General features: G+C 40.5%; 1 protein-coding gene across 4 annotated transcripts in view; it reads left to right on the top strand.

The window, feature by feature from the left end:
* The window catches only part of ARID5B (AT-rich interaction domain 5B), a 244,060-nt gene that overhangs the window by 160,793 nt on the left and 60,720 nt on the right, over positions 1 to 22,547 (top strand). For 3 of the 4 annotated variants that reach the window (XM_072995169.2, XM_020793194.3, XM_078390908.1), the window contains one exon: positions 20,024 to 20,136. In XM_072995169.2, the coding sequence (XP_072851270.2) occupies positions 20,024 to 20,136 (113 nt within the window). Of the gene's footprint in view, positions 1 to 2,834; positions 18,494 to 20,023; positions 20,137 to 22,547 lie in introns of those variants that run through there. The other variant, XM_020793195.3, reaches the window with a different exon arrangement.

Genomic DNA, 22,547 nt, shown 5'->3' with positions numbered 1-22,547 from the left:
TGATTGATTGATTCCATTTATACCCCGCCTATCTGGTCAATTGCGACCACTCTAGGCGGCTTACAACATCCAATATAAAACAAAAATATATAGAACATAACGTATAACATAATTTTCATGAATTAGGAATAGAAATTTTTTTCTCTCCAAGATGGCAAGAAAATCAGAGTATGTTATAACAGAAAAGGAGGGAAGAAAAATTAGGAATTAACTGGGGGGAGGGAAGGCCTGCGTAAACATCCATGTTTTCAGTTGTTTCTTGAAAATACCCAGCAGATCTCCGGAGGTAAGTTGTTCCAGAGGCGAGGAGCTACCGCCGAGAAGGCCCGGTTTCTTGTTTTTTCCTTCCGGGCCTCCCTCGGTGTCAGGCTCCTCAGCCTGACCTCTTGACTCGTGCGAGTGACACGGGTAGAACTGGGTGGGAGTAAGCATTCCGCCAAGTATCAAGGCCCTAAACCGTTTAGGGCTTTAAACATAAGCATCAGGACTTTGAAGTCAGCGCGGAACCAAATGGGCAGCCAATGCAACGCGGCCAGAATAGGAGAAATATGATGGAATTTTCTCGCTCCAGTAAGGAGTCTGGCCGCCGCATTCTGCACCACTTGGAGTTTCCGCTTCAACCTCAAAGGTAGCCCCACGTAGAGCGTGTTACAGTGGTCTAATCTCGAGATTACAAGTGCATGGACCAAGGTGGTGAGCGCCCCCACATCGAGATAGGGTCACAGCCGGGCTATCCGCCAAAGATGAAAAAAGTGGTGTGGACCACTGACCTGAGTCTCCATGGTGAGCGCCGGGTCCAGATGGATCCCCAGACTGCAAACCCCACTCTTTGCAGCAAGGGTCACCCCCCCAAATGAGAGTGAGTCACCCAAGCCACCAACAGCGGGGGCACCCACCCTCAGGACCTCCGTCTTGTCCGGGTACAGCCTCAGCCCATTTTCCTGCATCCATTGCAGTACAGCCCCCAGGCAGCGCTGAAGGGACAGAACGGCCTCACCTGCAGTTGGTGAAAAGGAGATATAGAGCGGGGTGTCATCAGTGTACTGATGACACGATGTCTCACACCTCCTGATGACCCCACCCAGCGGCCTCATATAGATGTTAAACAGCATTGGGGAGATAATCGACCCCTGTGGAACCCCACAATTGAGACTCTACGGGGCCGAGACACTCTCCCCGAGCTGAACTCTCTGGGGTCGGTCCTCCAAGAAAGAGCAGAGGCAGGCAAGATCCAGGCCACCGATTCCCAACTTGGAAAGCCTCCCCAGGAGGATACCGTGGTCGACGGTATCAAAGCCGCCAAGATGTTGAGGAGGACCAATAGAGATAATTTACCCCTGTCAGCTTCCCTCAACAGGTCATCGCACAGGGCGACCAATGCTGTTTCTGTACCATGGTGCAGCCTGAAGCCCAACTGAAACAGATCCAGGGCATCTGCTCCAGAAGAGCTTGCAGCTGGTCAGCCACCACCCTCTCCACCACTTTGCTCATGAAAGAAACATAGGCGACGGACCTGTAATTGCCAATTTCGTCCACTGCCAAATTCAGTTTCTTTCTTATGGGCCTAATGAGTGTCTCCTTGAGATCCCAATACCATCCCTGGCCCCAATCGACATGTGGAGAGCCTCCAGACCTGGCTTTACCACCGCGGAGCGCCTAGCAACCTCCAAGCTGTTTTTGTATATAATGGCTACTCCCCCCCTGCCCCTCCAGTCTACCCTGGTGCTGGACGGCATAACCGGGTGGACAGACAAGTACTAGGGGAGACCCCCCTCTCTGCCTATCCACGTTTCGGTTATGCATGCCAGTTCTGCATCCTCCTCCAGGATAAGATCGTGAATCAACTGGGTCTTATTAGATACAGACCTGGCATTCAACAGCACCAACTTTAGAGTGGAGAGCTGGCTGGGCTGGCTACCTCGATACTGGGGGTTGGTCACAGTCTCAGAACAATGAACAGCCTTTAAACATCTGTTAATTGTTCTTCTGACACGAGTAGGGACTGTGCCAACGCCATATCTTCCTCTACCCGTGATCACTGGGATGTTCAAGGGCCCCTCGCTGGGGGGGCAGGCCTTCCAATCCATATCAAAGGGGAAAGGAAGGGGAAAGGGAAGAAGCAAAGAGGAAAAAAGAAAAAAGGAAAAAAAGGAAAAATACAACTAGATACAAAAATCAAAATACCAATAAATTAACAAAAAAAAACCAGTGCGATCAAATTATATAATTAGTATACATATAATAAAGAAAAAAACATAGCCCAATTGTAGTGTAATAACTTAATACCTATTAATTAAAAAATTATATATTAAAAGAGGAGAAAAAAATCAAATAAAAATCCCATAGGTGATTATCCCCCACATATATTTCCGAACTGTCCTTCTCTACCACATAATCTTGTCCTTTTTGATGTTAATTGTCTTGGTGGTATTAATGGTGGCACTGGTATGTGGATCTTAGTACAAGGATAGAACTCCCAGATCTTAATGGTGGACACGACGTTCACAATAAAATACACAGGCTGGTTCAAAGTCACTAAAGACCAAGCTGGAAAGAACCCTGCCATTGTCCACCCTTGGGAGCCAGCTAGGGCAGTATCATTATTAAGGCACCAAAAGCAGATTGAGGAGAGGAAAGCTGAAGAAAGGGTTACCCTCCGGGTGTTGAACATGCACAGCGTTCCGGCGCTCCTCGCAGGCACCCTCGGCAACCGCAGCTTCCAGGCACTCAGTCCGGACCCACTACAGCGGTCTCCTACAGCCCACAGAGCCCTTTCTCCGGGCACACAAACCATAAGTCACTGAATCGCTACCCCCCCCCCCCCCGCACAGCCAAACCTGAGAAGGCAGCTGCGGCCACAGTACTGATGCCCCGACAGGTGGATCTGGAGCAGCTGGCACTGGCAGCAGATCCGGAGTGGGGTCTCCCCCTTCCGGTTCCACCGCCACCACTTCTGGTTCCTCCAGGGTGGCATACCATCTGCTGGGTGTTCCTCCCCCCCCACTTTGGGCACATGAGCCCAAAAAGGTTCCCTGCCACTGACCTAGACAACGTTTGTCTGTCATTAGAAGCTGACACTTTCGCCTTCATCCTATGGGAGGTTTTCTTGGAAATGTTTGTAACATTTGGTTTTTCATTTAGTCAAGGAACGTAACCATCTGCTTAATTTTTAAGCAACGATATATTCAAATGAATGAAGTTATTAGTATCTTCCAAAGCCTCACCTGCTGGGTGAAAATAAGTACAGTTATTTGACATTAAGAGTAGGACTGGTGGCTGGCAGATACTTTAGATCAGCGGTTCTTAACCTTTTCTTTACCACAGACTCCCTTTAAATATCTTTTGTTGCCGCAAACCACCAAGACCTAACTCAAGTTTTAAAGTTCTAAAGTGCATCTAATATTTATTTAAAGTTCCCTATGAAAGGTGTCCTCAACATATATTATTTCCTATAATGGCTACACTTTTTAAGATGACTGGAAGAAGATTCATTATGCTTTGAACAGGATGCACCTTCATCAACATAATCAGTTCTTTTACATTTCAAATTCAGCCAGTGATCCATTCTGAAGCTTAGCCAAAATGCAGTGTTATGAAATTCACTGCAATAATATTGAAAAGTCATTTTAGCCAACAATAACTAAATGGTTGTATTAGCAGAAATCGAAGTAGAAACATGATCACAAAGTCAGTCTGAACACTCACTTGCACTGATACTGACTGACTCTGACTCTCTCTTCCCAGGGCTTCTGACCCTCTGCATAGCAGCAAGCAATTTTGCATGCTGTCTCTCAGCTACTCAGTGTCATTCACTTGCATGTTCTCACCATTGCAGTAACAGTTGTTTGCCATCAAACTGTTATTTTCATAACTGATTTTTTTTTACTTTTGTTTTTAATGGAGGCAGTAGGTTAGAAAAACCAAGTTTTGCACAGACAAGCAAGAGAAATTAAGATTTTGTTCTGCATTTCCTTTCCTTTCTTTCTTTCTATTTTAAACTGCAAAAGATTATGATATTTTCTTTAAGCATTTGCAGTCCTCATGTGAGGGCATCGCGGACACCAGGGATCTGTAGAGCACAGATTGAGAACTTGTGGTTTAGATGCTTAGGATTATAGGAACATCTGCTTTTAAATTCATGTTTTGTTATCACCTAGAAACAACACTAGAAAACCTGTCTCAGAATCTTTTAGCTAGCAGGCCATTTTCAGATTCCGGAAGTTGTTATCCAACAACATGAATTTTCCATGCTGTGCCTAGAAAGGACATATTTTATGTGTAGCTGCCAACAGTTTGAATCTTATTGTCAGCGTCTGATGTCCATTATTGAAACTCAGCTGTTTTGAACCATAAATCCCACCGTCCCAGCCAGAATGAACAAATAGTGGCCAATTTTTAGCCTTGTCATTGTTATTATGTGCTGTCAAATCACTTCAGACTTATGTTGACTCTAAAAGTGTTTTCAAGGTATTTGAGATGTTCTATTAATGGATTATCGTTCCATATCCAATGTTTTAGTCTAGTGTTTAAGAGTAATTTCTTAATTCATATTTCTTTTATTTATTGTACACCACCCAAATTTACTAGATGGGAAGTGTGTGTGTGTGCGTGTGCGTGTGCGTGTGCGTGTGCGTGTGAAAAATCAATCAATCAATATCCAGTGATTTTCCATTGGAGAAAGAGCATAGACACCCTCCCTGTCCCCAAATAGATGAAAAATGATAGTTACGAAAAAGCTTTGCCACATAAAGGTACTTGAACCTAGTAGGTTTTTTTCAAGCTGTTTTGAGAACCGGTTAGTTGGAAAAATAGGGCACAATAAGACACATGTGTTACTGCATTTTAAGCAGGTTGATTTTTCTGTGCCTGTTATTTTGTTTTGTTTTGTTTTTTGTGTATCTTTGCTGTGGAGTATACAACTGTATGTGATATTGTCCCTACAAGAGAGATCTACTGCTAACTTCAAAGCATTTGATTCAGAACGATACCATTATATTCTATTTAGAGTATCACTCCAGAATATGGTTTTTGAGGATGGGAGATTCTTCATGTAATCTTTTCACTCTCATGTCTACCCATGTGCAACTTCTTAACAAAGTTTATATAGAAATAAGATGTTCTGTTCTTAATATTGAGAGGATCAATTTGCTGTTTTCCTTAGGAAATACAGAGGCTGCAAACTAGGGGCATATGCCATTCACATTACAACACTTCATACTTTTATTTTAAACCTTAGACCTTTCTTTCCCTCTCCCACCCCACTTTTAAAAAGTAACAGCCTCTACAGAGTAATATTTTTAATGGTTAAAAAATAGAAACAGAGGGATGAAGGTCATGTACTGTAAGCCAAAACCTACTGAATTCCACTTGAATGTATATGAATTCCCATTAGCTTTTTGATGATACTTAGATTATATCCATATGGCAGCCCCTTAATCAATTTTGGCAATTCACTGTTCTTAACACTGTGTTGATATACAGGAACCTAGTTTGTGTGCATGCCTTTTCCCCACGTGGAACATTTTGCACAGAAGCCTACTTGCATATCTTCACATGGAATTCAGCTTTCTTTCATGCATGGAGTACATCCACCACTGATGGACTGAACAGATCACTTACCCTCCCGATCCAGCCTAGCTAAACTTGTTGATTGGTGTATTTGTAATGTCAGCCACATATATACAAGTGCAAGCACATGTTCCATGACTGACAGATCTGGCTTCTTTACAGATGATACAGACCTACATAGCATGAACAAACTGCACTGCTGCTGGAGGCCCACTTTACTTTGCGTACTACTTAGTCTCCTTGCAGAATGACTTATGCTTGTTTGGTATCATGCCACATAAAGTTAGCTGAAAGAATCATGGAGTTTGAACTAGGTCAATAACATGGGAGTGTGTCATCGCTTTCATTAAGTTTGCTTTCTTTTAGGAGTTTTGGCCTGTCAGAACAAAAGCTCTAGTTGACCATTTGTTTATTGCAGACATGTCTTTGGATGCAATGCAGTTGTCTCTTGAGTAAGCCAAGCCACAGCTATGTGCAGCTTGAGAGCACAATCCTAACAAGCCAAGATAGTTCAGGGCCAGTGGAACTAATGCTACACGAGCTGAAACTAGGCTGAAGGAGAATCCCACCTAGTTTAGGGCTGCTGGAGAGAACTTGAGTATATTACCTTCATCTGTCATAGTGGCTGTGTCCCTGTGCTGAAAGAAGTTTGGATGTGACACAGCTCTTCACTTGTTCTGCCTCTTTTTTGGACAGTTTGCTAGCAGAGCATATCCTTCTGCTGGCACATCTCTGAGATCCTCTAGCAGAAGGAAATTCTGCCAGCACAGGGGCATTTCTGACATCATAAAGGTATTTCTGCTAACAAAAGAGGCATCTGCCTGTTTAACCTCCCATAGTTGGTGCATCTTTGGATTTTGATGGCACAACTGATACCACAATCTGAAATGAAGTCAAAAAAGAAAAGACAGGGGAAAAAGTAAAAGAAATATAACTGAAAAGGCCATCAATTGATTACAGGCTTTTAGATGATTAGTCATCTGTTTTCATCTCATTAGTTTAACCTTAAACATATTTGCATATTACTACATTTCTGCTATTAGTGCCATTTTGAGGCACTTGAAGGAAGTACAAGTACTTGAGAGAACAAAATGTACCAGTTGTTGTCAGAACATTGTTAGTAAATTTGTTTTCCCTGTTATAGTAACAGAGACCAAATGCCCCAATGAAACAAAAAGAGGCCACTGATGAAAATTTGCCCTATGAATTAAAACTGGCCTCAGGAAGTTAATCAACTGAAGTTTTAGATGATTAACTAACTTCTGAAACTTGGTGCCTTCCAGATTTTGGGGACTATAAAACCATAATCCCAGCCCATGTGTGTTTGAAGTTGTAATTCAACACTGGAAGTCATAAGTTTGGGAAGGCTGGTCTGTAGACTAACCAGACAGAAGCAGGGTTTTTTTTTTTTTAAAAAAAAAAGGCACAGAGAAGGAAATCAAGCAGAAGTTGCAACATCAAAATAGTGCCGGAGTTCATTTAAAACTGCATTTGGAAAATAATAAGCCTGAAATTACTACTTTATGTTTATATGCAGATATTCTGCAAAGTTAAACGACAAAATAGATTGCATCTGAAAGTATGCTAGGTCTAAGATACTGCTATATCCAGCCTGGTTTATTGGGTGCCATCAACCAAATTAGTAACAAATTGCCAAGGTTGATGCATCTGATGAGGGTTTATTTGTTTTGTTTTAGACTTGATGTCATCTTTTCACACAGTTTTTTTCTGAAGAAAATCACTGAATGTCCTATAGGCTGGGTTTATGTTAGAACTCTGTAGTGATTGGGGGTACATGCAAGTTGACATGCATAGCAGCTATTTATAAGTAGTGCTCCTTCAGGTGATGAAATATGTCTGTCATTATATATTATTCTCTTCTCTTACGCATCTTATACTTGTCATACTTTGTTTTGTGATTGGCCATAAGAAGGTATATACAATCTTAATTTACAAGGAATTAAATATGATAGTGGGCAGGAACCTGTACTTCTTGCTGGATCAAAAGCCCCAGCACAAAGATACTGGCCTTTACAAAAAATCAAACAAGTCAGACAAATGGTAAGGCAGAACTCAATTGGGTGGGTAAGGCAGAACTCAATTCCAGCTGGTAGGACTCCACCAAAGCATTTAATTAAAGAAGGAAGCAACAACTCCATACAAAATCCGGGAAATGTTCAAATTAGAGATATGTAGATTTCTGGGTGGTTTTTTATTTTGTTTTCTACTATGACTGCACAAATTCCAGGCAGTAGGGCTTATGATGATGCCATGTGGGGAATTCTTGAAGTTGTGGTCCAAAAAGACAAATCTGCATAGCTCTAGCTTATATCAAAAAGATGCTTTAAAAATTAACCAAGTTGGTAGGGTCTGTCAGCTGCAGCAACTCTTAACCAGCTTTTGAACTTGATGTGAATCTAGAACCAAGCTAGGAAAGAAAACGTAGCTGGGTTGGTCTGCCATGGCAACTTTCCCAAGCAAAGATACAACAGAACAAGAGATGGGAATGAGTTATCCCAGGAGGACATCATGAATTGCTTCACTGAGAATCCCTTCAGTTCTGCAAATTAGATAATCTGTAACGTTCAAGAAATAGATTAGAATTTCTAGCATGTGTTTCATTGAATAATAGAGAATTTGACTGAATTTTATTAAATAAAAGAATAACTTATCTTTCTTCTTGTAGTGATTCCCTGAGCTCAGTGTTTTGCCTAGTACAGTATCTCTTTCTGCGTACAGTGGGGTCTCGACTTACGAACGGCTCTCATAGGAATATATGGACTCGACTTACGAACTTAGATTCGAGTTACGAACTCTTTTTTTTCCTTTTTTTAAAAGCTAAGTCATCTTAGGTTAAAAGGAAAAAAGAAAAAATATCCCCCTCTAGTGGCAGAAGGCGGAATAGCAGCTTCCCATTAGTTTCTATGGTCGAAAAGAGCAGATACGGATTAAATGGTTTTCAATGCATTCCTATGGGAAATGCAGATTCGATTTAAGAACTTTTTGACCTGAGAACTGCCTTCCAATACGGATTAAGTTCGTAAGTCGAGACCCCACTGTATTTATCCAAAAATTCCTCTTGGTCTTTGCCTTTCATTTCGTATTAACATTTCTGTATACATTCAAAAGATGCCTCTTTCAGGTTCTTCCATCAGAGGTGGAGTGAGCACCTTCTAGAGACCACAACTTGTTCCCCCAGAATTTAATGAGAGCTCCACGCAATCTCTGCCACTAATTTTTTAACAGTTTAATGTAGGAAAAAAAAAACAGAAGCTATTCTGTTCCCTTATAACCACTTGATGAAACAGACTGCAAAAGATTGTGCTTTATAAAATTTGCTGGTTTGGAAGGTATGTCAAGTTTGTTCACTGCTTTTTGCTGCAATTTACTAACATGCCCCTCCCGCCTCTGCAAAGTAAACAGAATCTACCTGCAGGCCTGTGAGCTAATAAAATTGTATTTACTCATTTATTGGTTTGTTCCAAAGAGGCCAGGTAGCACCCACACATCTTTCATTTGACTCTGGTTTCAACTACTGTTATTAAGTCATTTGGCTTCCTTATCAACCTGAATGCTGTGCTCAGCCTTCTTCTTTCCTTTCTCTCAGGCCTCTACAATGCACTTAGCAGGAGGGGAAAACACTACAGAGATCTGTATAATAGTGTGAGCTGGAGGCAACTGAGGGACGGAGAATAGCTATCACAGCACATTACTGTCATACAAAAATAGTGCCTTTTTAAAAACGTTGCCGAGAAACTCTAATACCCACAGGCCAGAACTGAATAGCCACATCAGGAAATAACTGTAGAGATCAGAGTGAAATGAGAAAAGATAGGAATTTGGCAATGGTTTAATATATTTGTTAAGTTGGGGAGTTGAAATATAAATGGGAAATGGTGCATGTTGTAGCTTACTTACATGGCTTGTTCAGCCGCCAGAGAAGTCCAAGGGTACTTTGGATATTTAGTATGTGTAAGTAATCCAGGTATGTCAAGTGAGGTAATACATTCCATTCTCATTAAAAGCCCTTGGCTACAGTGGTGAAATTTGACAAAATGCCCAGGTAGCTAGCTAGCTTGCTCACTGGACTTCAGCTATGCTAATGCCTCTTTTTAGCACCCTATCTGTAATAACATGTCTTCCTGTCAGTCAGAATGCATGATTAAAAAAAGAAATACCTGTATTATGACAAGGACTCAGTGGATAGTAATACAAAATATTTCACACTGTAATACAAACCATCTCAGTCTAAGTAATACTACAGTCAGATTGTTGCTACTGCCCCTCTTCGATCTGTACACATATAGAACTGTTATCCATGGCATAAAAATCTGAGGCTGAACAACAACAAAGGAATGGGTTGACAACTTGATTGGAATTGAATGCTAGCTGATTGTGGTGGCTGTGAATGAGGGCATTTCTGCTATGAATCTTGTCTTTGCCAGGGCCAAACTATTCATTCCATAGAGCCTGTCATTTTAATCTGTTAGTTATTTGCTTCCAAGTCAGATCTGATGACCCCGTTCCAAAATTTTCCAGGTATAGACCCCTTAGAAGTGGGGGCACCCTGGGACTCTGCAGCTTGCCCAAGGCTACTGAGGCTGGCTTTTCTCCCAGAAGGCACACCGGGGGGGGGGGGAATCCTCCTAACTCCTAACCTCTGGCTCTGCAACCAGGTACGAGCTCACTGAGCCACCCAACCAATGTTTGCCTGTCATTATTAACTGAAACATATTAGTAATCTAGCAATGTATTTTTTGTGTCTAAGCAATTATTAATCAAACTTGTCAATGTACCCCACTGTTTACCTTCCAAAACCTACAAAACAAAGCAATCTGATTTGGAAATTACGGGTACTGTGAAAAGCTCTTGCTCTAACAATCTGATATCTTTCAGCATTTGAGGAAATCTCTCCTCCAGTGACATGCTGGCTATAACGCAGATGTGAGAACAATCTGGCTGTGCCATCTGTCATTCCCCTGGATACTATCTGTAATGCTTATTTCAATCCTCAGCCTTAGCCACCCTCCCAAATCTGCACTGTGGAGTAGGAAGGCAGACCTGCCTTACTACATTGTTAGGATTATTGAAAATAAAGCATGCAAAGGGCTTTGAACATTGCAAGACAAAAGGTGAAATGCAGCATTGCACAAAGAGAAAGCGAGACTGTAAAACGAATCTTCCTCTTTTCCATCCAGTTCCCTGAACACTCATAAAAACCTCAGGGAGGTTTGGGGAATCTTCAAAATACTGTACAGTACTTTGAAGGATACCTTACTAGGCTTTAGGTGAATTGCTGAAAATTAGAAACCTCGTGCAAGCAGTGCAGGATACCACTGTCTGATTTTGGATTATTCTCTCCTCCTTGCCCCACCCCAGAGTTTAGGAAGAGAGTTTAGAATATTCTCTAGGTGCCCCTGATGCTCCAGAGGGGCTTTTGGGGGGAGTACATCCAGTACAAGAGCTACCTTCCATTCATGATGTATTAGATCTAGATCTACAGTATTCCCGGGAGCCTTAAATAGATAGTAATTTAAATGTTTAAGACTATTTTTCTTGCGTTCTCAGATTTACTAGAATACACCAAGACTTTACATCCCAGTTTTTGCAGCCTAGCTGTGTTTGTCTTGTCACAAAAACTGAACAAAGAGAAAACAAACTAAACCCAACTGGGTGTGATCAATCAACCATTAGCCTTATAGAGCAATGGTACCATTTTACTGAGATCTAGTCTATGATTCTTCCTGTTCATGGCATCAAAGACTGTTCTTGTTCTTGTTGTGAGCCACCATGTTTTGATCCCCTTTGTGCTCATTCTGTGTGGAATGAGAAGGTCCTGAATTCAAATCCAGCTGTCAAATATTTCCTGTACGGCAGTACCATAGTGTTATATGTCCATGCAGAACAGGATTGTCTCTGTTTTGTGGGGAGCTATTTGAAGGTTCCTGAAATTGCTTGTACTGTACTGTTGATTTTTGCCTTAAACAAAACTGAAAACTTCCTGCTCTTCAGCATGTCCTTCTGTCTTTTACTTGATGTGATATTAGCAAGTCAGTTGAAAGTACTTTGGTTGGTGTAGGAGACAAGATTTTCACCATGGCTGCCGTCAGGCTATGGATCTCCTTTTAAGAAGATGATGAGCTGGGCCTTCTTTATTGTCCATCTGCAGGCAGGCAAAGACCCCTGTATTCTGGCAAGCCTTGTGTAATTAAGCTTGGTTGTTGCAGAATAGGTTTTAATATGGTTGGAGGCAGGTTTCTTTTCCCACTTCTATTGATGTTTTGATTATTTTATATGTTAATGACTCTTATTTTATGTTTTAGCAAGTATATTTTAAATGGGAACATGGCAAAAACAACAGCACCCAGATACAGACAGCAGATACGTATTGTCTTCATACTCAAAAGGATGCATGTATATTTGAGGCAACAGATTAAATGAAAACCAGCCCCCAAAGGTAGACGATCCACAAATCATGGAAGCTAATATAACTAAGTTGAAAGCCAATAAGTTCCAGATGTTGGCAGTGCCTGTGGTATTAATTGAATTTAACAGACGTTAATATTCAAGCCAAGGAGTTAAAAATTAGCCTTGTTTGTCCAAACAGTGATTTTCTTTCTCTGTAACCTTAGGACAAACAATAAAAATAAAATAAGTTAGTCCCCCCCCCTTTAAACAACGATACCTCCTGCGTAACAGCACGGGATCCTGTTTTTCAGTTTTAATAGTGTGAGTTTTTATATTGCTATCAGTCTTTTTTCATGCAGAAAATCAATGTCCATCTCTGCCCCCCCCCCACCTTTAAAGGACAGAATAATTTATCTTGGGATGCATAGCCATGAATAGCTTTACGTCTTTCTTCCTTAAATGGAAAGAGTTGTTAAGTTCAAACTGTTAGCAAGGGTTTCTATAGTTTTTATTATTTCCAAACTCTCCTTTTCACACTTTCACCTCATCAAGCTACAGTAACACCAGGAAATAGCTTAGGGGGAAAATAATCATTTTGTATTGTATCAAGAGTAACCTGCTTTGCCCATAATTAGCTGAACTTCCTCTTTTGTTAGGATTGCATTTATTTTGAAATAGACAAATTTTCGCCCATCTTGAGTTCTTGTTTGATTTGGGTCATTACTGTTTCCACAGAAATCACTAGTGACAGAAAGGTCAGGATTGGGAACATAACAGGAAGAATGGGAGGACTATGAAAAGAGACAAGGATTGTGTAATTATGTGACTTTGTTTATTTACTTACTCATGCCAATGGAGATAGTCAAAGTGACAGGATGATATTTCAAGGTTCTCTCTGTGTGTGTTTGTAATCCTAGCAATTGTATATCCAGTTGTATTTTTATTTCTAGGGCAAAATAAGAATGTTAAGACTATTTCAACTGCAGGAAAGGGCAAATTGTGCAACACACCAAACAAGAGTGATCACTTTTTTTTAGCTTGACAGATTTCTGAATATATTTTCTGCATTTTCAAGGTCTAATTTACATCAAGAATGCAAATGCTTTTGAAGCAGCAATATACACTTACATATGTATAAGTGTTTTGCATAGCTGTTTACACCATGCGGTTTTGATATTGCTGAATTGATACCTGTGAACTTTGATGAGTGATAACCATATATGACTCATTCATGTTTTATCTGGGTGTGCCTTTTCCTACAGGTATTCACATTTTGCAGGATGTGACAACCAAAATTACTTCCTTCACATTTTACCTCACTTCATACCAGACTTCAGACAAGGCTTCAGTTTTCTTTTTTACCATTCCTGCAATTCAGATGGACTGATCACTGTTGTTTACCAGTCCAGGAACAAGCCACGTGCTCATTTCCCTCCTTCACTCGCATATGTAAACCAACGTTTCCTGGTTTCATGCCTCATAAAAACTAGTTTACAAGATAGCAAAGAAATCTTTGTTATAGCTAGGCATTCAGTGGCAAGACAGGAACAGAGAGGTACAGATATGTGGCTTGTCCCTGATTTGCTAAATTATGGTTTATTCCAGAAGCTCTCAAATGACATTCTGTATTTGCCCCCCCCCTCCAGCAATGATGATAAAGACCATTTTGCCTAGGCCAGATTACTGAACAATTTAACAAGGCTCTGACCTGGGACCTGTGATTTTCATACAATTTTGATTTCGCCCTTTCAACTTATCGGTAGAGTAGTACACCAAGTACCTAAGAAATGTTCAAGTTGTCAACGGAAGAAAAAAAGTTTTTAAATGCCTAATTTATTGGATGGTCATAGTGGTATTTGAATAGGCTCCAGTGCTTTCATATAGTCATTTCCTGTGAGAATTAACCATTTGTCACAGCTTCTAAACTGGTATATTTTATTACCAGGGCTGTTACCTTTTTAAATTTGTTGAGTGATCATTCATTTTATTTATTTACTTAAACTATTTTACCCTGCTTTCCCCCTAAAGAATGACCCAAGGCAGCTTACATCATAAAAAACACAATATTAAAAGCTAAAAACAGTAAATTATTCAAATATTTAAAAATAATTAAATAAACATTTTATTTAAAATGTTAGGGGAAAGTATTATAAAAACAGATTTAAAAGCAATTCATAAAGTAGCTGACTAAATCAATGTATATATTGATGCTGGAAGCCGCTCAGAGACCCTTGCAGTGTGCAGGCGGCATACAAGTCAAATAAATAAATAAATAAATAAATAAATAAATAAATAAATAAATAAATAAATAAATAAATAAATAAATAAATAAATAAATAAATAAATAAATAAATAAATAAATAAATAAATAAATAAATGTTTTTATTTCCTGTTTGAAGACATTGAAAACATATTTGTGATAATTTACAAGTTACAAATGTGTTGTTGGGACATTGTTAAGTTTGCTTTATCATCCTCTGGCCAGAATCCTGTTGTGTTTGTGTAAGATTAACCATCATCATCGTTGTAAAACAGCAGAATTGGAAAGGATCCATAGATCATTGAGGAGGAACAGTGGGGAATCAAGGTTCGGACAACTTATTCTGCCTAAACCACTCAGCTATCCAGCAGTTTGCATGATTTGTCATGGATAATTGAGGAGCTGTTGGTGTGCATCTCAGTAGCATGATTGGGCATGTGACTAGGCATGCAACTGAGACATATCCTGACATCTTGGCAACTAGCTGCAATAGTTTATGCAAATGTACACAAATACCAGTAGATTCTAGCTTCTTTGACACAACAACAACAACAACAACCAAAATGGCATCAACATTAGGTGTTTATCCTCCAAAACCCACGGTAGAACCAAATAAAAACTGTACTGTATTAAAAATTAAAGCCTTATTTGCTTGAGCTGTTTAAAAGTAGCAACTCTAATTGCTACCTGTCCTTCCTCTTCATTGCTTTACCTGCTTGCTGCTTCATTTTCTGAAAGTTTTATTGTGCCCATTTCACAGAAGACAGCAGTCATAGAGCATCTGTTTGGAACATCCATACTTATCTAGCTGAAACACTGTGCAAGTATAACTAGGAAAACAATTTATAAACTGATTTTGGAAAGGAGCTGAGAGAAAGAGGAAACGGAGGGAGCAGCCAGGCTTGTTTCAGCCTGGAGATTAGTTTCAGTGCCAGTGCCTACACAGAATAAAGGAGCTTTATCTGTTGATGGTGTTTGGTTTCTGGATTTTTTTTTTCAGTGTAGCAGTAAGTCTGCTCAATAAAGGGTCAGATTTTCCACTATGCAAACTAGGTATTGTCCAGAGCAGTGCATTTCCTTCTGCTGCCTAGACCGCTATATTCCTTGTAATCCTGACACATTTGAGTCGGGAAAGCACAATCCACCACCTCCCTGATGCCCTAGGCCTAGGACATCCACCAGAGCCTCCTGAATCTTGCATGTTTATACTCAGAATATCAAATATCCAAATCAAGTTGCCATTTAAACATAATTCCCCTTCCCATGGGCCTGTGGTACTAGCTCAGGTACAGCAAAAAGGAAAAGAAAGGAGGGGAAAGGAACAAACAGCTTGATATTATGAGTTAAGGACAGCCAGACAACTCACTTGTGTGGAATCAGTACTATAGGGAAGAAGAAGAAGAAAAAGACAGGATGAACACCACGATTAGGTGGCTGGGTTGGGGAAACATATTTGAGGTATCAGAAAAGAACAGCAAATTGTTAACTCACAGGCTGAAATCCAGTTGTATAGCGTAGTAAATTTATCTAGGTAAGTTAAAGGTTCCCCTTGACATTTAGTCCAGTCGTGTCGGACTCTAGGGCGCGGTGCTCATCTCCGTTTCCAAGCCATAGAGCCAGCGTTTCTCTAGAGCACACCCATTTAGCCAGTGGGGTATGGTTAGTCAACTTTTTAGTAAGTTCCATTGATTCAAGTGGAACTACTCTAGTTGCAACTTACTATTGGATTTCACCTGTTATAGAGGTGGAGGTCACTCCAAGGTTAATGAAGTCCAACCCCCTTCTGAAGCAGGAAGCCCACAGCTAAAGAATCCTTGACAGGTGGTCATCTATTTTGTCTTTAACAACTTCCAGTGAAGAAGAATTCATTCCACTTTTGAACAGCTCTTCCTGTTAATAGTTCTCCCTAATGTTTAAGCAAAATCTCCTTTCTTGTAATTGGAATCCATTACAGTGGGGTCTTGACTTGAGAACTTAATCCATATTGGAAGGCGGTTCTCAAGTCAAAAAGTTCTCAGGTCAAATCTGCATTTCCCATAGGAATGCATTGAAAACCATTTGATCCGTATCTGCTCTTTTCCGTCCATAGAAACTAATGGGAAGCTGCTATTCCGCCTTTGACCACTGGAGGCGGATATTTTGTTTCTTTTTTTCTTAGGTCAAGAAAGGTTCAGGGAAGGCAGGGAAAATACAGTCCAGGCAGTACAGTACCAGGCAGTCTGAAGACTGTCTCCCAATCCACTCTCTAAACACTGGGAGGAGTGAGGAAGCAGACAGGCACCCTTTTCACTGGCCAACAGTTAACTGAAAGTTCCAATTTTGCACTTTCCCTGCCTCCCACGTGGTTTTTTTTTCAGTTCTTAACTCAAATCTAAGTATGTAAGTCAAGTCAATATTTTCCTATGAGAGTGGTTCTTAAGTCAAAATGTTCTTAACTCAAGCCGTTCTTAAGTCAAGACCCCACTGTACTTTGGGTCCTACCTTGTAGGGCTGCAGAAAACAGGTTTGCTGTATCCTCCACATTAGACTCTTCATAAATCTGCTATCACATCACATCTGCACAGATGTTTACTTTGTTATTGTTTTACTGTCAGTGTGTGTGTGAGATGCTTGTTGGATTTGCTGCCTCAGAAGCCAAAATAACCTGACTGGGTTTGAGTAATCTCTTGTGGTCTCAGGTGAATGGAAGGAACCACTTGCTACACTTTTGAACATCTGGCCAGTTGTTGATTCTCTGCCTAGCTAGACCCTGCTACATGTTAAGTGCTTTACTTTGTTTTTCTTTTCTGTGTAGGTCAGCTAATCTGATGACAAATATGTATTGGTGTTTTTTAAGTTTCTGTGCATATGTCCATGGATTTTAAATTTTGACATTCTCAGAAAGGGAATACAAGGAAATACAAAGCACAGTTCACCCTATAAAATCTGATATTCTAAGCACTTCTAATGATTACTATCTGTTATTTTAATAATTGATCCATCAAGATTTTTATAGTAGTATCATTCTGAATGCCATAAATAATGTAAACCTTCTGTTATCAGCTGTTGGGTTTTCTAAAAGAGAAATGTATCTCACTTTAAGAGTAGTATATACAACATATGACTCAGATAAGGGAAATATCACTTTAATGCCAGTTTGCGTCTCAACTGTACATTGGAAGTACCAGTCATTACTGAGTCAGAGAGGTTTCTTTTTAATTACACATCCGATATGAATGGTGATTTAAGGTTGTATTATGTCATGTATGAAATAATCTGAGAACATTCCAGAAAGAGTAATTTCCATCCAAATTCCTCATCAACTTGAGGCAACAACGAATTCTACATTACTCTTACATAATAATAAGCAGTATGCAAAGACAAGAGCATTATTCATGGAATTTGCCCTTTTCTGCCATATGAAGCTTTTAACTCAATTCAGACTTAGAAATGAGAAACATGGTGCAGCATGTATATTTTATTTTTTGTACAACACCACATTATGTGCCCCTCTGACTCAGGCATAACCTGTATTTTTCTTAAAAAGCGCCATGCTGGGAACGAGCTGTGCTTCACTCTGGGGATCATAAAAACAAGTAATCCTTATGAAACCGAGATCCTGAGCCAAAATTAATCCCTGTCATTTGAGCACCTTCGGATGGTTTTGCCAGACGTCAATTTGCCCCATTTACTCTATGGTGGTCATTAAATTTTAGTGCTAGCATCAGGCAGTAATAAATCGAAAAAGCACTTTTTGAGGTGTGTGTGTTTTTTTAATGCCACATCGTGTGATATTACTGACGCCTTCTTTTTCTCACACGCATACCATATTCTCTCTCTCCCCTCTTCCTAAATGGGGCCCTGGGTTTGTGGAGCTCAGCGTGCTTTCCAATTGGTGTCAAGCAAGGAGGTCATGAACAACAAAACAATTAGGATGAAATCATGAGCTACATTTGTAAACGAGAGAGCAGGCTGCTTGGCAGCCTGTCAGCAGAAGCAAGCTTGAGTCCGGAGGGTACAGCCCACTCTCTTCTGCTCGAGTCACTCATCTGTGTTTATATGAGTAACGGAGCGGCGGCGAGTCAGCGTGTGTGTGTGTGTGTGTGTGTACACACAGGGAGGAGGGGATTTGTAAGCGCCGGAGTGAATACACGGAGTACTCATTCTGCGTAAGCCTTGACAGGCACATCGAGGCTGTGGAAGGAGTACACGCGCGCACATGCGGGAGCATTCATGAGTAGAGCGCGGACCCCGGCCGATGTGGGTCGACTGGAATGGGTAATAATTTCACCCAAGCTCTCTCTTTTTTTGGTGGTGGGGCTGGGGGGGAGGAGGAAAGAGAAGGGGGCGGTTGGTTGATTGGTTTGGCGGGAGAGCCTCTGCTGACAAGCCCGGGACGGAGTTGTTTTTTTCAAAACATTTCTCTGACAGCGCTCTAGGATGGACCGGTGTGGACGCGGGGCAGTGCACAGTGAGGGAAGAAAGGTTGGAGGGAAAGATATTGGGGGGGGGGGGAGGATGAGGCAAGGAAGAGTTTTACTTTCCAACTGAGGGGAGTGGGTTCGTTTTGTTTTGGTGCTTCTCCCGCTTGGAAAACCACCACCCCCACCTTCCCCCGCCAACAGGAAACTGTTCTTTCAGAGAGCATCAGTATCAAATTATAGCAGCCTGGCATCGGAGAGCTAATTAAAATGTAAAACGTCCAGAAACCACTTGTGTGACAAATGTAAGATTAGAAACAATTAGAAGCCACTCAAGAGGGTTGCGGTGTTTAGATTTCTAGCATTATTACAGTCTTCCCTGGAAGTTATGAAAACAATGGTTACTTTCAGAAAGAGAGTTGAGAGATTTGAGGCAGGTTATCTCCTCTGTGAATTTGACCCAACTCTGGGAGGCAGTGGAAGACTGGAGGGCCTGGCGTGCTCTGGTCCATGGGGTCACGAAGACAGGACTAAACAACATCATCTCCTCTATAATCACCCCTTAATGGTTGTTTATCATTTTTGATGTTGCTGAAGTCTATTGGCTGAGTAGATAGGTACTTTTCAAACTGGGCAAAACAACAGCTTGTTTTTTCCATAGATTACTCATAATCAGCACTATGACTTTTTTCTTTATTTTTCCTTTTTGGAATGTATGACTTTAAAGAAAACTAGGCTTGAGTTTTCCTTGTGTGGCTTATATACATTTATTTTCAAAAACCAAACTGAAAATAGCTTGATTTTCTATACTGTAGGATTTCTGAACTCTTTTCCTTAAGACCCTTTGAAGTGTTGCCTGAAACACATCAGTTTCAACTGTATTTGTTTCATGCTTCACATCTAGAACTCTACAATTCAGAAGTATCAGGGAGTTGTCTTGTGTGTGGATTACCTAAATGGTTTTGTCAACTTTTAGAATGTGTTCAACACAAATAGATTGAGCCTAGTCAAATATTTTACATTGTAAGAAAATTGCTAGAGGAAGGCATTTGGTCTCTTCTATGTAACAGTGTGTGTGTAATGCTCAGCAGTCTGCTGTTGTACATCTTGTTTTAGCAAGAGAGCAATTTGTGGTTTCTTGATATTCTTTCAGATGCTTGTTAGATGTAAACAGCATTAGCTTAGCTTAGTGAGTGGGAATATAATGCAGAAATATGTGACCTAGAAACAGAACAGCTCCTGGGGATAACAACCTTATTTACTGCAGGGAAGATCCATTCTGTCTTCAGAGACTTGTCTTTAAAGACTCAACGGCTGTTGGAGGACATTCAGTTCTTTTATCTGTTTGTAAGTGATTGTGCTGAAATTGTTGCCTGTTTGTTTTCAGCGCCAAATCTTAAAGGCAGACCACGTAAAAAGAAGCCATGCCCACAGAGGAGAGATTCACTCAATGGCATTAAAGATCCTAATAACAATTGTGAAAGCAGAGCTGTTGCCAAGGTAAGGCACTTAGTAATTTTCATCTAACTTTGCTGAGAAACAGTTTGCCTTTGTGTTTTCCAGCACAGTGTTTCAATGTAGAAATACTTCATATGCTAATAAATACAGACTAATAAATACAGTTACCCGCAGTTGTTTGGATGAGGCATTTCCACATTTGTTGACTGACTTGGTATAAAGCATTCAAGGTGCCATCAGTCTGTTGATTATTAAAAGCACATTGGCAAAATAATCTTGATTTAAAGTTTTAACAGACATTTGTATATTGAATATGTTCAGTTGTCGTTTCTTCCAGTGTATACGGTTGATTCATTTATTTATTTGAATTTATACTTCTTACAAGGAGCTTTAGGCAGTGTGCCTAGTTTGCCCTTTTTTTCTCACAACAATCTTGTCAGGCAGACTAGGCTGAGAGGTAGTATCTGTCTCACGGCAGCTCAGTGAGCTCCATAGCTGCACACGGATTTGACTGTGGGGCCTAACTTGTCCTGCTAGCTTGATACCTCAAGTCCACTGTTTCACATCGAAAAAATAAATTGGTCAAAGCCTTGCTCAATTACCTTCCAGATATAATCTGAAAATAACCACGCATGAACTGTGAAGTGTCCTTTAAATTGTGGAGTCCAACAGAGACACACAACATGTCACCTGGAACAATTATAACAAAATGGTGTGTCCCCAGATGTTATTGGGCTACAACCCCAAGAATCCCTCACTTTTGGCCACCCTTGGCTGATGCTTAGAAAAATTAAAGTCCAACAACACCTTGGGGCCCAAGACTGGAACCATTACAGAGGTACTCTCTTTGCTCCAGACCAAATATTTGAAGCACATTCTCTTCTGTTCAGGTAATCCACAGGTTTCAGATTGCTAAGGACTGGTTCATGAGCACATGTTCATCCATTAATGAGACACCAAGTTACAATTTGTAAGCATGAGTAAGCAATAAGCTCCCTAGATACAATTTTCACATCGCTATGTATCCCTTCAAACAGAATGCTTTTCAGAAGATGCAGCACACATAACAATTGTGCAGCTTTTCATGATAATGCAGATTGCTTGAAAAGGTAACTACTAATGTTTTCTGCTGTAGCTGCAACACATAGTACAAACCATTATTTATTTTAGTGTTTTGTTCAGGAATGCTTCCATGTCAGCATTGGCTCCCTATCAGAAGGCAGCATCTGGCAGTTTCTGCACAAATGTTCTAATGCAGGCGTGAAAAATTTCAGTCTTGAGGCTGAGTCTAGCCACCTACCTTTAGGGTCACTGACTGGTTTTCTGGTGTCTCCATATGATCATGACCTCCTCCTCCATCGTGGCATCCCTTAGTAGTTTTCCAGCTATTATACAGATTTTCTTACCCATTCCAGAAGTTTGCAATTTCTCTGCTGAGATTTAGTTACTGCTGGTAAGAACTTCAATAATGCTGTTAGATTTTATCTCACCCATTTGCCTTTAGTCCCACCTGCCACTGGAACATGGCCTTTGAGAACTTTCTGTAGCTGTCAGACTGAAAGATGTCCCCTGTCCTTGTTCTAAATGAGCTTTCCATTTCTGGTATAAACTGTCACCTCCCCATTCAGGGGTCCAGTACAGCAGCTGCCACCGCTGCTGGGCCTCTCTTAAAGTAAGGACCAGTGAAAGCATCTGATATGGTCCATAACTGGAACCACCCAGCCCTTCTTGTCTTACCTTTTCTAGTAGAAATTTTGCCTAAGAAGGAGGAGCAAGTGTATTTCTCCTTTTGCCTGCCTCTCCTTGTTGTTGTTATTGCTGCTGCTATGTGCCATCAAGTAGCTTCTGACATATAGATTAAGGTCCTTCCAGAAGGTCATTAACAAACCTGTTTGGGTCTTGCAAATTCAAGGCCTTGGTTTCCTTTGTTAAGCTAATTCATCTTGTGTTATCTGTCCCTCTTTTCCTGCTGCCACTCACTCATCACTGTCCTTTCCAGTGAACCTTTTCTTATTATATGTCTGAAGTATGCTACCTTCAGTTTACTCTTTCTTGCTTCTAGAACAGGTTCAGGCTTTATTTGTTGTAGAACCTACCTATTTGTATTTCGGGAAGCCCCTGGTATCCTTAAACTCTTTAAATAATTTTTTTTCCCTCTCAGTTTTCTTCATTGTTCTCTTGCCACATTCATGCATTTTAACTGGGAATACCACAGTATGGATTATTATTTCAGTACACTGAAGTAGCCAATGCACAGTATACAGTATTTGCAATATGATCTCTAATGACTCTTCCTTTTCTGAATCCAGCTTGAACATCTGGTATTTCTTGTTCCATATATGGTACAGGTTTTTGTTGTAAAATCTTGCGCATCATCTTTCTTGCATGGGAAATTTTGATGATTCTGCAGTTATTTCCTCTTCTAGAATAGTTCCATTATTACTTATGTCAGC

The sequence above is a fragment of the Pogona vitticeps genome, chromosome 3 (genome assembly GCF_051106095.1).
Source record: "Pogona vitticeps strain Pit_001003342236 chromosome 3, PviZW2.1, whole genome shotgun sequence".
In the NCBI taxonomy this organism is placed as follows: Eukaryota; Metazoa; Chordata; class Lepidosauria; order Squamata; family Agamidae; genus Pogona; species Pogona vitticeps.
The sequence above is the reverse complement of the archived record's forward strand: the minus strand, read 5'-3'. Positions and strand labels throughout refer to the sequence as shown.